Source organism: Myripristis murdjan, chromosome 3 (genome assembly GCF_902150065.1).
Source record: "Myripristis murdjan chromosome 3, fMyrMur1.1, whole genome shotgun sequence".
In the NCBI taxonomy this organism is placed as follows: domain Eukaryota; kingdom Metazoa; phylum Chordata; class Actinopteri; order Holocentriformes; family Holocentridae; genus Myripristis; species Myripristis murdjan.
The window spans coordinates 9,294,961-9,312,970 of NC_043982.1; the positions used below are offsets into that span (position 1 = coordinate 9,294,961).

Genomic DNA, 18,010 nt, shown 5'->3' on the forward strand with positions numbered 1-18,010 from the left:
TGAAAAAATGGTAACAAAGATACGATGCATGTGCTGAGAGAAACAATGAACATTAATAAACCTAAATCACTAGGACACCAGCTCAGGCTATTTTAAATTTGCCAAGCGTTCAAGGTTTAGAAGATTAGGCTATTTCAGGTGCAGCAACACAGTCTTACACAATGTATGCCAGCTTAGACTTTACTCTACACTGTAACTGTAATGTGTGAAAGCTTCTGTTTGGTTACCAGCAGACAGATAGGGTTGAAATGCTGGCGATTGACGTAGTTGGAGCCAGATAAGATCTCATAGCTCCAATGCAGACGTACCATTGTGGTTTCAGTGGTTTGCTTTTCTTGTTTTTCTTTCAGTGAAAGGCCTTAGAGTGCTGTCTCTAAGGGAGCATGCAGACCCATACCTGTAGTAGGAAGTGCATCATGCAGTGCAGGAAATCCGTAATGTAAAGTGTCACTACACCATGTGTGTAGATAATAGACAGAAATGTCTGTCATGAAGCTCTGTCGCCTATACCTTCATTCCAAAGTTTTCAAGCATTGTACTGGAACTGGAGCACAGGTCAAAACCTGTGCACTTTCTGTGTAAATACATTTCATTTGCTCACTCATGCACACACACACACATACACGAGGAGTGTCACAAGAATCAGTACCTTGGTGCCAAGTCAATACCACAATTTTGAAAAGGATGCCAATAGTTTTGTTTTGCTTTTAAACCATATCTTGATGCAGCTTCATGCCTCACTCTGTAAGTGTTTTTTATTCTAATGCAGCCTAGTCTTAAATGTTAAAAAGCTCAGATCATTTTAGTTGATGTCATGCTTACAGGACTGTAAATCAAATTGAAAGCACGTAATCATGCCATTGTATTTATTTCTACAGCAGGACGTTTTATGCTGTTCCTGTAATTTGACATAAATATTTTGAAGGCTACAAGGAAAGGCATTTATTTATCCAGCACAATTTGTATACAAGATAAATCAGTGTGCTTTAGAAGCAACATACAAAAAAGAAAAGAAACACACAAAAAGAAATGAAAAGAAATGCACCAAAGGACGATTAAAAGAAAGAACAACAAACAAAAGAAGATTAAAATATATTACATCTTCAAATATAATATTGAAATGAAACAAAGTAGGTGTAAGTATTGGTATGCAGGCCAATGTTACACTTGTAACTCAGTGTGCCTATTCTGATGTAGCCAATATGTGTAAATATTTGAAAAACAAAGTTTCTATTTACTTGTTAATATTTGTTAAGTTTTTACAAGTTATGCAGAGTTTTAAAATAAAGGAGTGTGTGCTGAATGGGGTTTCTGTTTTTGCAGTGGTATCGAATGAGGTATCAAGAATCATGGAATTTCTGTGGTATTGGTACGAACTACCAAAATTCTGGTATTGTGACAATGTTAGTACACCAACTCTCTCTCTCTCTCTCTCTCTCTCTCTCTCTCTCTCACTCACTCACTCACACACACACACACACACACACGCACGTGCACTGACACAGAATAATGATGGCCTTTGTCTAACAGTTTGTGTATCTCTGTGCTTTACAGATGATCTTGTGGGACTGGGATCTGAAGCACTGGTACAAACCACAATATCAGGTAAGAGGAGTCTTTGTGAACATGTTTTTTTTGTTTGTTTTTTTTTTCAAGGTAAGGAATTCTTCGATGGAGGTGGTGTGTGTGTAGTGTGTAGTGTATAATGCCGTTACCGTACTGTCCAACATTGAGGTTTTTCCAGCTACCAGGCAGCACTCTTTTTATTCAAATTCAGGCCGTCTGCACGTCATGCTTATAACCCTCTGTTCCTAGTGTGATATCTTTGGCAACATGCAAATAAAACTTTGGGAAAACGCACAAAGTATGCATCTAACACAGGCATATGTTAACCAAGAAATTGTTGCCATACCACATTTTATTTGCTGTCTTGACAAGATTGTTAAGTATTTGTATAAGAGGCCTGTATCAAAAAAAAAAAAAGATCTGCCTCACTGTGAAAGTCAGCTAGCCAGCTAGAAAATGTTACCAGTGAAATCTGCCCAGAAAAAACAAGGACTGCACTTTTTGTATTTTGCTGCCATTACATGGTATGGGGTGGAATTTGGTCGAATTGTAGCACAGCAAGCTGCCTGACAAATGGGTGGTGAATTTAACTTGGTTTCCTCTCAAAAGTATCAGCATACTTACATCTTACGTCTGCACGTTGAGCCAAACATACACATATGCACCATCAAAACGCTCAGTGTCTAAATTCAGTGCTCTGCTGAATTTAGCCATACCAAGTGTGAGGCAAACTGACGGGCCCTTTTGATGTGATGACCGTCGGGAGCCAAGAGGGTACCTTCATGCAGTTCAAAATGGAGAGAGATGAATTGCCAATCATTTTCTTCCATCTTAGGCAACCCAATAGTAAATGACAAATCAAAAAAATGCATTCTGGGATTTCACGCATTCTAGGAAGCATCATATTTTGATTTTATTATCTCCCATCCCCTTTTCTTGTTCCTTTTCCTCTATCCCACACACACACACACACACCCCTTTTCCATGATGACCATTAAGTTTTACTGAAGAGCATTCAATACGATCTTATGGTCTGAAAACTATCCCAAGCTCTCGAGCAGCAGAGCACAGTGAAGAAAGTGGACTTGCAAGGTTACATAGTTAATTGTAAGCTTGTCATGTCAACTAGGACCAAAGCAGTGATGTGCTAGCAGTCCTAGCTTGGTCACTTTTTTCCAGCACCTCTTTTCTCCTCTCATGCTTCGCATTTTTTCCATCCCTCAGCCCCTATTAGGAGGCATCAGGTATTTGTTTTTACTCCTGATCTGCCCCGTTGTCTGGGCACCTGACTCACAGCTTAATTGGGGAGTATGTATGTGTTTGTGTTTGTGCGTGTGTGTTCGCACCGCTTTGGTCGCACAGAGGGGGACAAGACCTTTACGTTCTCACTGGTGCTGCAAAATAACCAATATTCTCACAATGTTATTTAAAGAAATCCTTGAGTTATGTGGCCCAATGGACGTGTGGGGGGGTGAGGTCGGTCAGCTCAGTGGGAAGTAAGACGCGTTGTAGTTCATCACAGGAGTGAAAATGGGTTGATGGGAGAGCGGAGCTTATTGGGTGAGGAGTCTCCATCAGCGCTGCGTGCGCGCACACACACACACACACACACACACACACACACACTGCCTCATGAGCCACGTCAATGAGCTACAAAGTGCTTGTCTTGCTTTTCTACCAACACACCCGAGCCAGTCCACTTTGTCACTGATAGCACTGCTCCAGACACACTTTGAGTTACTTAAGATCAGCGGCATGAGCTTAGTGTACTGTCAGTCTGTCTGCTGCGTGTAATTACACACTAACAGTACACTAGTAAATAACACTGACTGGGAGTGTAATGATTCATTCATTGGACTGATGCACCGAGTATAAATCCTGCCATGTCAACAGCATTGATTAGCTGAAATAAATAAATATAAAAATAATATTACATATATTATATCTGTAATAATTATAGATATATTAAATAAGTCATAGAATATATTTTGATATTATATACAGTACAGGCCAAAAGTTTGGACACACCTCATTCAATGAGTTTTCTTTATTTTCATGATTATTTACATTGTAGATTCTAACTGAAGGAATCAAAACTATGAATGAACACATGTGGAGTTATGTACTTAACAAAAAAAGGTGAAATAACTGAAAACATGTTTTATATTCTAGTTTCTTCAAAATAGCCACCCTTTGCTCTGATTACTGCTTTGCACACTCTTGGCATTCTCTCGATGAGCTTCAAGAGGTAGTCACCTGAAATGGTTTTCCAACAGTCTTGAAGGAGTTCCCAGAGGTGTTTAGCACTTGTTGGCCCCTTTGCCTTCACTCTGCAGTCCAGCTCACCCCAAACTATCTGGATTGGGTTCAGGTCCGGTGACTGTGGAGGCCAGGTCATCTGCCGCAGCACTCCATCACTCTCCTTCTTGGTCAAATAGCCCTTACACAGCCTGGAGGTGTGTTTGGGGTCATTGTCCTGTTGAAAAATAAATGATCATCCAACTAAACGCAAACCGGATGGGATGGCATGTCGCTGCAGGATGCTGTGGTAGCCATGCTGGTTCAGTGTGCCTTCAGTTTTGAATAAATCCCCAACATTGTCACCAGCAAAACACCCCCACACCATCACACCTCCTCCTCCATGCTTCACGGTGGGAACCAGGCATGTGGAATCCATCCGTTCACCTTTTCTGCGTCTCACAAAGACACGGCGGTTGGAACCAAAGATCTCAGATTTGGACTCATCAGACCAAAGCACAGATTTCCATTGGTCTAATGTCCATTCCTTGTGTTTCCTGGCCCAAACAAATCTCTTCTGCTTGTTGCCTCTCCTTAGCAGTGGTTTCCTAGCAGCTATTTGACCATGACGGCCTGATTGGCGCAGTCTCCTCTTAACAGTTGTTCTAGAGATGGGTCTGCTGCTAGAACTCTGTGTGGCATTTATCTGGTCTCTGATCTGAGCTGCTGTTAACTTGCGATTTCTGAGGCTGGTGACTCGGATGAACTTGTCCTCAGAAGCAGGGGTGACTCTTGGTCTTCCTTTCCTGGGTCGGTCCTCATGTGTGCCAGTTTCGTTGTAGCGCTTGATGGTTTTTGCGACTTGGGGACACATTTAAAGTTTTTGCAATTTTCCGGACTGACTGACCTTCATTTCTTAAAGTAATGATGGCCACTCGTTTTTCTTTAGTTAGCTGATTGGTTCTTGCCATAATATGAATTTTAACAGTTGTCCAATAGGGCTGTCGACTGTGTAGTAACCTGACTTCTGCACAACACAACTGATGGTCCCAACCCCATTGATAAAGCAAGAAATTCCACTAATTAACCCTGATAAGGCACACCTGTGAAGTGAAAACCATTTCAGGTGACTACCTCTTGAAGCTCATCGAGAGAATGCCAAGAGTGTGCAAAGCAGTAATCAGAGCGAGGGGTGGCTATTTTGAAGAAACTAGAATATAAAACATGTTTTCAGTTGTTTCACCTTTTTTTGTTAAGTACATAACTCCACATGTGTTCATTCATAGGTTTGATTCCTTCAGTGAGAATCTACAATGTAAATAGTCATGAAAATAAAGAAAACGCATTGAATAAGAAGGTGTGTCCAAACTTTTGGCCTGTACTGTATGTAATATTATATATGAGATAGAATACATGTAACATAATTGTATTTTATTAATAATATATGTAATAATAAATATGAAAAATCTAAAAATGAAATTCCCTGACTTTGCATTGAATTTTGATCCCATTTCATGACTTTACTCAGCACTTTATAAACACTGCTTTTGAAAAGTGCTCTTTTGTTTATCTCATTCTACTTTTTAAATGTTTTGCCTTGTTTCTATTGTTCCATTTTATCTATTTTTATTATCTCGTGTTGTTAAGCAGTTTGTAAACATTGCCTTTGAAAACTGGTACATAAATTAAGATGATTACTATTGCTATTGTTGTGGAACTGTTGAATCAAATTACGGTTTACAAATTTTAACTCCAAAAAAACAAAGCCCAAGATTCACACCCCTAACTCTGACACATGAGCAATAAAGGGATTATTTTATGTTTGCATGCCTTGTGTTTGCTATTGGGCTATAAAACTGACAGACATTCTGAATTTAGAGATCTGCTTATGGTGAACAAAGGTTGCTCTTTGACACTGGCCTTGGTTTAACCTTTGTGTTTGTGTGTGTGTGTGTGTGTGTGTGTGTGTGGCAGGGTGCGGTGAGCGGCAATGGCGTGGACCTGTCCGTCATCAACGAGGCCAGGAACCTAGTATCGGAGCTGCTGATGGACTCGTCTCTGTCGCCCCAAACCATCTCCTCCCTGCGCAGCATCTCCAGCCTCATGGGGACGTTCTCAGGCTCCTGCCGTCCCAGGGTCAACCCCTTCACACCCTTCCCCGGCTTCTACCCCTGTGACGAGGTGGATGACTCCATAGAGAAGAGTGACAGGAAATCCCTGAAGGTGTGTTTACAGCGTGGACAGGTATTACCACTGTAAACTAACATGTCTGTGTGCTCCTGAACGTGCTGCCAACATCAACCGTTAAGTCTTTTATGAGTGCTGAAAACAAAATTTCATTCTGCTCTTTCATTCTGCTCAAAATGACTGTAAAATGGCTCTGTGTGTAATTTGCACATTTCCATTTTGTAAATCAGTTTGTGATGTGGTAGAAAGGAGATGAGTGAACAGAAGACAGTCTGCCCAGCTAGGAGGTACGACACTAATCAAGCCAAAGAGATTCTCAGAGGGACAGACAGCGTTGGAAAGACCCTGCTCTAAGAATTTAAACGCCTGAAAGAACAACAAAACAACAGTCATACAGGATACTGTAATTTTTCTGTCATGAAAATACACATGCATTTTTTTAAATGTATTTCTGTGGCGCACCACACTGAGGAAACAGACCAGAATGTGGATCAACCACATATTTTTGTCTGAACCGGAGCTCAGACGGGAACACAGTAACCGAGCCCGACCCGGACCCGACAGGCATTCTTTTCTTTGTATCCGAACCTGACCCGAACCCAAGGTTTTGCTTGTCCTCCATCACCAGGTTACATTTACTGCCTGAAATAGCTTATGTGTTGCCTTCAGTGTCGTCATGTAAACTCCAGCACTGTACAGGAACAGACAGTATGTCCATCATTTTTCACTACTATAAGGCTGGTGTGACCAAACCCGACCCAAAGCCATAGACAGTTTCTACATGTTTGTCCGAACCCGGCCCGATCCATCAGGTCCCAATGGGTCCTGACAGGCCTGAGTCAGGTATCCACACTCTAAAACCCAGATTTAAATGTGCTCCTTTCACAAAGCTTGCTTTACTGTTTTTATTTCTGTGTAAAATGCGGCTCACCACAAGTCAAGTAAAAAGGGTGTGAAGGCTGGATTGTGATTTTTATTGTCTTCCATGTGTCCCAGAGATTTTAGTTGTTGGTTCTTTTAAAGCATAGAGCACAGATCATTTATTTTTAATGATGTCCAAATTATTATCACATATCAAAATGTGGTATAACACCATATAATATTAATTTCTGGGACAACATCTGCTTGACTAGAACTGCCTCAGAATATTATGTAGGGACATGGGAACTATCAGTCTCACAAATAAACATCCTCGTTCTAATACTATACTTTGGAAAGAGAAGTTGAGAGAAGTTTCATCTGTTTTTCATCTAATATGTCACATGAATCACCAGTATTTTTGTGCGTTGTAGCATCCTTTTGATAGTTTAAAGACATCTCTCGTGAATTTTGACCATTATTTAACTGTGTTTGACATGTGGTACCACAAAAAAACACATAATGTCAGCAGCCACCCATGTGAAGTTGATAAAATTGAGGCTCTGGCTGTAACACCCAGGTCAGCTTAAATGAATCTCGATAGTTTGTTTGAATAAAGTAACGGCTGCTCACGGCTGTCCTGTGTGAAAATGGTGTGTGCAGGGTTTGAGCAGCAGGAACAGCCTCCCGACCCCTCAGCTCAGGCGGAGCTCCACCTCCTCCCCGCTCCCTCCGCTCGACTCGGCCTCGTCACGTTGGGAACGCAACAATGGCAAGAGACCCCACCCTGACCTCAACCTGACCAGGTACCAATACAAACGGTCTCAGTTATGTTGGTACTTGTCCCATGAACAGGGCTCCTTCAGGTGCTGGAAAATGCTTGCGATGTGTGTGGTAGCATCTTTATCATAGTAAATCACTGGATCAGTGACACATTTTGAAACTTGAGACTTTGTTGTGTCTTCTTTTAATTTGTGTAGAATGTTCATAACATAACTTTTGTTGTTAATAGCACAATAGCATCTGATTTAATGTAATAAAGAAGTGAAATAATCATTTTGAGTAGCCATAAACAGATGTAAAGTGCTGGAAAAGCTTGAAAATGCACCATGAAAATGATTGAAGGGTGATGGAATTTGATTGAAGAAAAAGTGTACGAACACTGCATGAAACTCAGTGGATTGGAAAGGGTAACTGTAAACTTCACCTCCTCAGTCAAACTGACTTTATTCTGCTTATTCTTTAAAATTGAAAATCAGTATATAGAGAAATAACAAAAAGCTTATAACTAGAGTAAAGCTTTCTTATAAAACGTTTGAGTTAACAAAATGGCCGAAAAGAATATTGCAAATGCAAGATAAAAAGATGAGAGGGGTATGCTGTCAAACAATATTAAAAATATTTCAATAAAGAGCTAAAGAATAACCCCTTTTATATCAGAGAGGGAAGACATGGACACGCCAATATCCGATGTTCAAAAAAAAAAAAAAAAGGACAGGGATCAGCCAGATAGATCAGTATAACCAATAAATCGATATCTGATCAGCGGCTGTGCTCACATCAACAGAGCAACTCAGCTTCTGTTCATACTCTCTGGTCTTGTCCAGGTAAAGCTTGGCGTCCCTGAGGCTATGAATACAACAAATAATGGATTATTCGTGGTTTTTTAATGGAACAGTCCACCAAGAAAAAGTTGGAAAAAGCGATGTCTGACAAGCCCCCGTATTATATCAACCTTTTATTAAAGAACAAGACAAAACATCAGCAATAAACACAAAAATGCAGAAATGTATCTTATTTATGAATCTAAACTCAAACACAAAACAGTTACAAATGTTTATGGTGTACCAGATATTATTGTAAGGATAAGCACTTACAGAATATAGAGGATTTTCCACCTAATTATTTAGTTGCAACATTAAATGTCTATCTGTAGCTTTCAAAAAATAGTTATGAACCCTTGACTTCAGTAAAGTTCCTCTGTTTTGTCTTTAACATCGTTCTAACATGACATTTAAAATGATTTATATTCAGCGATCCAGTTCCTATTGCCTTGAAAATAAGCATTTTACTCAGCAAAATAATTATATTAATGATGTAATTCTTCTTTTCTGTAAGATTGCCCATAAGTACATTGAAAGGTGATGCTAGAAAAGGTGAGTTGCGGAGTTTAGGCTCTGCTGAACAGAATCAGCATTCATTTGTATCAGTGATCCTGCAGATTTTTAATGGCCAAATTGTAAAGTGCTCAACTTGTTTGAAGCTGTCAAACACCTGATCCTGATATGTCATAGGGTTTTCATACTTTATCTGTTTATTACATGTATGTCACAACCCTGTCCTTGTAGTGGAGTGCACCAGGCAGTTTAACCAGGTGACCTGTCAGTCAGACAACACACTTACCTGGTTTACTTTAACCAAGTAATGATGTTTAAATGCATCAGCCCAACCAGGTGACTTGAGTAAATGTGAAGTATTGCAATGCATTCTCCATATAATAGCACATGTGTATGTTGTCTGGACACTGAACTGCACTTTCTGCATTGTTCCACAGGGTGGCAGTAGTGGTCTAGCTGTTTGGCCAGACTGTCTTCTTTGATATGAGGATCATGATGTTTCTTTTGCTGAAGCTGTGCCAGTTGACTTGATAGATTATCTAGGTTTGAGATATAAAAGAAATATGTGTTTTATTTTCATTGTTGCCCCTCCGTGCACTGCTCTGAGCCCCTGTTAGACATTTTTCAAGAAGAATGCGCTGATATAGTTGACTCTGAGAAGGCGTTACAAGAACACCATTCCTTAAATCCAACAGAACTATTTACTTGGCTGTAAATGTTTAAATTCAGCACAGTATTTAGATGAAGTATGAAGGAATTTAATTTAACCAAACTGCTGAGATCTTTTACTGATTCCTGACATCCAGTGGTGAATCTGTGTGTTTTGTGCTCCAGCTCAAGTCTGTCCAATGGGCCCAACGCCAACCTGCTCACTATTCCCAAACAGAGGTCTTCTTCTGTTACCCTCACCTACCATGCGGGGCCCAGGAGAGCGGGTGAGGCCATGCACGACAACATAGATTTACACTGAGGCACTGACTGCTCTAGTTTTAATTACATGTCACGTCTTCTCTCTCTCTTTTCAAATCTCTCCTTTCCTCCTTCTAGGCACATCTCCCAGCCTCAGCCCAGTCACCTCACCCAGCCACAGCCCTCCCGCAGTAGGTACAGGCTCCTCATCCTCCCTTGTCAATCGTTCGCCTGTGGAGTTCCCAGACACAGCTGACTTCTTGACTAAGCCTAGTGTCAATCTTAACCTGCATAAGCCGCTGGGATACACTCTCAGCTCACCTGATTTCCAGCAGGCTTTCCGCAGCGCCACCGTCCCTCTCTGCACCAGGTAAATGGTTAACCTTAAACTTCCACTTACGGCGCGGCAAAGTTAGAGGGAAAAAATCTGTGCTGTGTGGCAGGGTCACATACAGTTCATATGCTGTATCCAAATGTCCCAACACTTCACTGAAACTTTATCACACTTGTACTCAGGAAAATATTCGAACCCAAGACAGCATTTTGTAAGGCTGCACCATTACATCATATGGAAAAAATCCAGATGTATTGCGAATCACTTGATACGCATTACCTTGTAATTCAGCATGACCCATTTGGTATTTTTAGAAACCTTGGAATCCTGTCTAGAACTTAAAATGAAGTTCTATGGGTTTGAACAAAGTTTGGCCACACAATATGCATTTGTGACAATGGATTCACCTGTTAAGAGGTTAAATACCACAAACACTGCTGTTTAGCGATATTCACTCCTCAGTTTCTTATCAATCAGTTGTGTCTTTTGAGCTTGACTTTACTTTTGTCCTGAGTACGAATGACCTCTAAACCAGGCTGTTCACACATGTCTTTAAAAACCCTGAAAAAATTCTTAAAATAAATTCTTGAAAGGTCTAACCAAATATTAAAACATGTTAAATCCAGTTTGTAAATGCAGCATGATGCAATGCGAAATGTCTCTTCTGTACGTTCAGCTTTAGATTTATACAAAATAGCATAACTTTAATAATTTCTGCCTCACTACACACAACAGGACTTCTGTGTCCTGTCACTAGTTAACTCCCTATTACATTCCCTGTTCTCTGTCCTTTTCTTCTACCCTCCCTCCTCGCTCATAGATTCAGAACTTCTACTGTAAGTTTAGCGAAAAATAGTCTACTATTGCCGGCTTTTTTTTTTTTTTTTTTTTTTTTTTAATAGTCTTAAAATGAATTCTGTGTAACAATGGTCTCAAAAGTCTTACATTTGGCTCTGTTACCGGTGTGTTTGACCGTAAGTGGCTGAATGGTTTTAGTTTTATTGAAATTGATCATTTCTGTGCGCTGCAGCTGTGGTCGTCAGATGCTCAAGGGAGTTTCCAGCAGTGATTCAGGGGAAGGTCACCAGCCGTACACCACAGACGCTCAACGCAGGCGCTCAAGTAAAATACAGTCCTTATTGCTTACTTTCTCAAACCATTTGCAGTTTATATATTTTTGCTCACATTGAGCCATTCTAAGTAATGGGTTGCACATTACAGAGTGGCAGCATCACAGTGTCACCCACCCTTAGAAATTTCACTAATGATATCAGTGTGTTGGTTAGTTTATAATTAACTACATTATTCCTCCTGCCTGGAAAGATAATGCTGCCATCTGCTGGACAGCAGCAGTACTACAATCACACAAACACAGACACACACACACACACACACAGGAACACACATGTACAAGAAAACATGTATACTGTATATTTTTTCATAATTCTGACTCTAATGCTGCAATTCCAGGCTAGGCATTGAATGTTCTTACAGTAATTTGATTGATTTACTTATTTGTTTACTTACTTATTACTGTGCTGTGTGTGTTCCCAGCAGGTGAAGGGCTGGAGTTCATGGGAGAGCCTCTGATCAGGGAGGAGAGTGTGGAGGTGGATGTGTCTGGGGAGAGGAGGCCAGATGTGACAGGGAACCAGGGGCAAGCAGAAGAGGAGGAGGAGAAGAGCCCCAGTCCAGACCAGCAGACTCAGGAATCAGAGGTGTGTTTGACCACAGGGCTTTGGCTAACGATATGATAACCTTATACAACACTACAGAGAACTGAGGCACAGCCCAGGGCGAGACCATTTCATTTATGTCAGCTGACACTCTTACCCAGTTCACTTCATGTTCACGCTGCAGGGACTGAACATATGACCTTTCCACTTGGCCATTCAACTATACATGGATTAAGAAATAGGGCTTTCTTGAATTTCCCTAGCAAGCCTCCAGCTGATCTGAGCTGTAGGCTTCTTTTTTTCACTTGACACACCATGAGCTGTTGTTAAAACGTCTAGCTCATCTCAGTTAAGGAGTGTGCAGCAGTTGAACTGGGTCTTTGGCACCACACAAAGCATGTTTCTTTCTGCCCTTTGGATGATGGTGTCTCAAAGTCAGACTCTGCATTTTAGTGTTGTGTGTACATTCACATTCACAAAAATATGTCAAATATTTGCTGTTTGTCTAATTGTCAGGGTGAGGAGTTCAAACTAGATCCTATGCTGGAGGACCAGGACGCTCTCATGGAGAAGATAAGCAGCTGGAACTTCCAGATCTTTGACCTGGTGGACAGAACAGGAGGAAAGACAGGAAGGATACTGAGCTACGTCAGTACAACAATCATAAACTACCACCATTAACTAGAGGTGTAACAATTCACCGTGGCATGATACTTCCCAATGCAAAAATGTGGCGATGTGCATCATCAGATGTCATGATGCACATTGTGGAGGGCTACATTCAGTTTATTAAACATGAAAACAAAACTAACAAATGGCAAAACAATGCAAACTGCAAGTTGTACTAATGGGTGCAGCCCTGGTCAGTATTTGGGGAGAATAAAGTGTCAGTGCACAGTTTAACAAACAACAAACCAGTAAGTCAGCTGGAGGCCTGCCACTGTCTCGTGGCAGCAGCACAGCAGGGCCGTAAAGATATATTTGTTTAATGTTATGAAGACAAGAGGAAAACACTTTAGATTGCTTATGCCCCAGAAATAAAACAAAGAATAATTTTCAATCATATTTTTTCTTAACTCAAATTTTGTTCAAAATATCCTGAAAATATGTAATCATCAACCCTGTATCAAATCGAATGGCGAATTGAGTGAATTGTTACGCCCCTAACAGTAACTGTTGTTTGTGTGATGTGTTTCATATGTCTGGTTTTGCAAGGATATTAAGCTAAGATGGGCATTTTCTAGTTTTGATGACCGAAAATATCCGTACAGCTGATCACCACTTGCTTTTGGGTCCAGTTTGTTTTTTCAGTGTTCAATTGGAAACCAGTGGTTGTTTTTTATCCTGATTTGTGTCTCAAAAAGATGATTTGACTCTGTTTCCCCAGGTGACATACACCCTTTTCCAGGATATGTGTCTGTTTGAAATCTTCAAGATCCCTGTGAGGGAGTTCATGACATACTTCTGTGCTCTGGAAAATGGCTACAGGGACATTCCCTGTGAGTATCAAACTGAGTAGGCTTCAGCAGTGACCTACATGTTACATTTACAAAAACAGCCTTTTTGTGGGAGCATAAATTATGTTTATTAACTCAAATATTTGATGCGTTAACCCAGAATGTTGATGAATTTTAGTTTCACATAGTTGTGGAGCAAACCTGGAATGCGGTTATAACTACACAGTAGGTTGGTTTGTAGTGTTGTGCTACTATTTGGTTACACATCAGTGCTTCTTTACTGACTAAATAACACTCATGCAAACTCTTGTGTTAAAATATTGTTTAAAACACAGATCATAACCGGGTTCATGCTGCTGATGTGCTCCATGCTGTCTGGTACCTGACCACTCGGCCGATCCCTGGGTTCCAGCAGATCCACAATGAACATGTGACAGGCAGTGACACAGGTAAATTGTACTCATAAACTCTTTAGTTTTTATCAAAGTTTATGGATTTTGTTGGCTAAATAAGCAGCATTTAACCAGCAATGCTGCCAGGTAACATTTTAAATTTTGTGTGATCTATCTTTGTGAAGGACTCTTTGAGTAGAAAGTGATTCTAACATACTGTGCACATACGGCAGTACATTATCACTGTGCAAAAACAAGACAGGGTGTCAGTACTGAAGAGACGAGTGCAAATACTTGTAATCAGAAACTGATACAAGACTGATGATAAAAGATTTTCACCATAACCTTTCAACTGATGTGAACTGTTGTAATTGGATCCAAATCAAAAATTGCACAAGAAAATCTTTATTCATAGTTATTCCTAATGGGCAGCTCTAAGCATAATAACCTTGAAAAGATGGCTGGGATAGAAGATGTTGTCTCTCATTGGTTCAACAAATGTTGATGTAGGAAATATTTTTGTCTGATTGGATGTTGTGGATTTCAGAATTTCCTACCAATATGGGATGTGGCCTTTTCTCTGCAGAACACAGATGGTTTGGTTTAAAATGCCAAGATTCCCATGCTTGTCTCTGCTAATGATATTTTAGCTCCAGTAGAAATTAATTAAGGCTTGCTCACTGATGTCTCCCAGAGTGGCTGCCAGAACAGCTGTCATTTTATAAGGAGAGACAGAGAAGGGGATGAGAAAGAGGCAGAAAGAGACAGACACAGTACATAAACGACGGCAGGAGAGAGGATATGTGCATATCAGTATGTATGAGTGATGGTAAAATGATCTCTCTCTCTCTCTCTCTCACTCTCTCTCTCTCTCTCACTCTCGCTCTCTCGCTCTGTAATTGGAGAGCAAAGTCTTAAGTACGATTTTGAATTGTCTTTATTGTGGGATAGACTTAATTATAATGGATTTCACCAGGTTAAGCTAGACCTGTATCTTTTGTGTGATTAGTATAGGCATTGACTTACACAAATGTTTTGTGTTGTGTGCCAGATTCAGATAGTGGGATCTCGCCAGGCAGGATATCCTACGCCTCCTCCAAGAGCTCCTCTATTTCGGATGACAGCTATGGCTGCCTGGCCTGGAACATCCCTGCTCTGGAGCTCATGGCCCTTTATGTAGCAGCTGCAATGCATGACTACGACCATCCTGGTCGCACCAATGCCTTTCTAGTAGCCACTAATGCACCTCAGGTAACCTGTAACATTTAAACTTACTGATAATTGGTAGTGCTGTAGATTATTTTCCAAACTTACTCACACATGCATTGTGTACAAGAAAAACAATGAGAAATAATGTATAAAATAAGTGCTTAAGCAAAATTCCATTTTTTTTCTTAATCAGCAACAGAACACCCACACATGTTAAAACATAATTAAAAAAATATAATGAAGCACCAGTAAACCAGGTGAGTAATTTCACAGTAGGTTCTTATATGATCTCCTAGATGAAGGGCGGTGTGTTGTATAATTGCCACAAGTATACATGAAATGAGATGTTTGGTCCAAAGGATGCATGGAGATAGCACTTCCTCTGTCTGAAATACAAAAGGAATAACTGGCGGATCGGATTATTACCTCTCCTATGCCAAAACAATCTCAGACTCTTTCTTTGACAAACTTTAGTTTTCATAGAGGGCCAGTAAATGTTAAAGCTCCTCTTTATCCACCAACACTTAACCAAACCTGTACCCAGTGCGTCACACCTGGTCTCATTTGTGGATGTCAGCTTAGCTGTGAATAGTTGTGAAGCTGGCTTTTTTCATACTACGCAGACCTACTTGACTTAACAGACCTCACCTGTCCACCAGGTCTCACAGCTTTCCACAGACAAAACAATCATGCTGTTTGTAGAATGTAGAATTTCAATATTAAAAAATGCGTTACTATTTGAAAGCACTTATAAATAAAAATGTTATTCATGATAACAAATCAACAACATTAGCGTCAATTAAAGATGAGAAAGTAAGGACATTCAAGTTAAACAATTCTATAACCATACCACAAAGGTCCTAGGACGTAGTCACATATTAAATGTAGGATTTCTTAAAACAAGATAATATTGTTTCATGAGCAAGACCCACACTATCAACTGAATAAATCTTGAACATTTACTAAACAGTTGTTATTCTGACAGTTAGTTTCAGTCAAGAGCAGATGTTGATGACTGTTTCTGAGATTTGGGTGAAATGTTGACTGCAGTGTGGGGACGACTTCAGAGAAAAATCTGCCCTAGCCCCCAGGCACAGTGAGCCCTCAAAACCTCCCTGTTAACATAGAGATGACTGTGCGTAACAAATATTTTTCAGATGAGAGCAGATGTAGAGACTGGGAAGACCAGTGAGCCATGAGTTCAGTAATGTGGATAAAGATCATATGAAATGAAAGTAGTTTGCTAGCTTTTCAGAAGGAGGTAGAAATCGTTTAAATTTGACATTGAAATGGGGGTCCATTGGATGATTTAACTGGTCATCGTAAGTTTCAAGAAAATACTGTGAGAATGACACATTGAATATGCATGGCTGATGTGTCCGATGGAAGTCCTTCCATCATTTAGACAGTGAATTCACAATATCTGAGGGGGCCAAAGAATTGGTATTCCAGTGGATAATGTGGAGTGAGCGAAAGAGATAAAACTAGTCAAGGTAACAAGAACAAGCAAGGAGAAGCTGAGGTTGAACTAATCGTGAAACAAGGTAGGATTTTCAATCAGGGTATAGGGCACTTAGGCTAAATCTGTTGATTATGGCAAGCTGGGAGTTATTCATTGAACTTGCTAGTGTTGGTCTCATATGTTGAATATTGTCCAAAGGCCTGTGGTTGGATCATTTGGCACATGAAGGACATGGTGGAAGTGGGGTTGCAGTGACTATATTGATGTCCATGACAGTAAAGGTATCAGCCTGAATAAAGTATAGATTTCCTTGATTATTTGTGTCTCCAATAGAATCCCACTTTATCCTCATTTGCTCCTTAGAAAAAGCCTTGTGCCTTACATAATTGGCATCATGCCAGATATCTCTGCCCCCCAACACACATAGTTTCATTCAGCTCTTCGCTATGTACCCAGCAGCCATCCACCCAAACCTGCTGTTCAAATCACATCTGCTAGAGTTTCCTTGACCCAAGCAGGTAACAGCTTTGGCAATGACTCCAAACGTGTCTAGACTTTAATGACCAAAAAGTTTTGTGATTGCCCCCTTCCTCATGGACCATTTACAAAATATTGCACCAGCTCAAAGCAAAAAAAAAAAATATATACCAATACAAACTCATACTAATAAATCCAAGTACTGATGTTACTTTGAAATCCATTGGGAAAAGGCCTGATACTTCTCAGACAGACTTGCCTCCAGCTACAAGAATAGCCCCAAGGTTTTCGACACTTTCACAGAAGCATCATACTGAATACTCCTTAAGAAGTGGGAATGAGGAGGGAGTGGTAGGAATGGAAATGACTGGCTAGGGGGTTCAGTGATTGGATTAGGATTGTACATGTTTTAAAAGGAGCATCAGCTTGGGGATGATGTTCTGACTGATTATCTGTCACAGCCAAAGGATTCTCTGTAACCAACGTCTTGGACCTTGATGATTTCCTTGCCAAGCATGCCTGTTCAGATGATCTATAGATGAAAAGGTCATGGTCAGAAGGATTGAGAGAAATATGATCCATGGGAACTTGGAGGCAAGTAGAGGGCTTTATTGCTCTTGTGGTGATAATAGAATGCTAAAGCTTAGACATGAGCTGTGCGGACAATTTACAGCGTACTCTGCGCAGATGAACAAGAACAAACGGGGATGCAGGGCAGATAGACCTAATGTTTACAGCAATAACAGGTGGAGTTGAGGTGTGGGTCCGCTTCTGAACTTCAGCTAGTTAGCTCCAATAAAATGGCTAATATATAAGCCATCAAAGGGTAATATTTTAATAAGTGAAATACGGTAGAGTTAACATAGATCACATATGGCAAAACCTTCCTAACCCTCAGTCAAAGTAGCTGTAATGAAGTTCCAGTAATAACCACTTTGTTAAACTGCTGAAGCTGCAGATACACAACTTTGTTAGACTTCATCTCCAACAGCAGTAAAAATGTCTGTTGGTGAACAGTGGGCCATCTAGCATCGTGGTTTGCAAACCACAACTAACATTACAGCTCAGTGCCAGCAAAACAGTAAAAACTATACTGAACCTCCTCAAGTGGACTCCAACACCAACAGC

The 18,010-nt window shown here is 40.4% G+C and overlaps 1 protein-coding gene across 2 annotated transcripts in view; it reads left to right on the top strand.

Annotated features, from left to right (window-relative positions):
• Positions 1-18,010, top strand: part of pde3b (phosphodiesterase 3B) — a 54,756-nt gene that overhangs the window by 32,244 nt on the left and 4,502 nt on the right. The window contains exons 2-12 of one of the 2 annotated variants that reach the window (XM_030077032.1): positions 1,555-1,605; positions 5,779-6,027; positions 7,513-7,655; positions 9,801-9,901; positions 10,014-10,245; positions 11,240-11,331; positions 11,767-11,927; positions 12,402-12,533; positions 13,273-13,384; positions 13,678-13,791; positions 14,786-14,985. In XM_030077032.1, the coding sequence (XP_029932892.1) occupies positions 1,555-1,605; positions 5,779-6,027; positions 7,513-7,655; positions 9,801-9,901; positions 10,014-10,245; positions 11,240-11,331; positions 11,767-11,927; positions 12,402-12,533; positions 13,273-13,384; positions 13,678-13,791; positions 14,786-14,985 (1,587 nt within the window). Of the gene's footprint in view, positions 1-1,554; positions 1,606-5,778; positions 6,028-7,512; positions 7,656-9,800; positions 9,902-10,013; positions 10,246-11,239; positions 11,332-11,763; positions 11,928-12,401; positions 12,534-13,272; positions 13,385-13,677; positions 13,792-14,785; positions 14,986-18,010 lie in introns of both variants that reach the window. The other variant, XM_030077031.1, reaches the window with a different exon arrangement.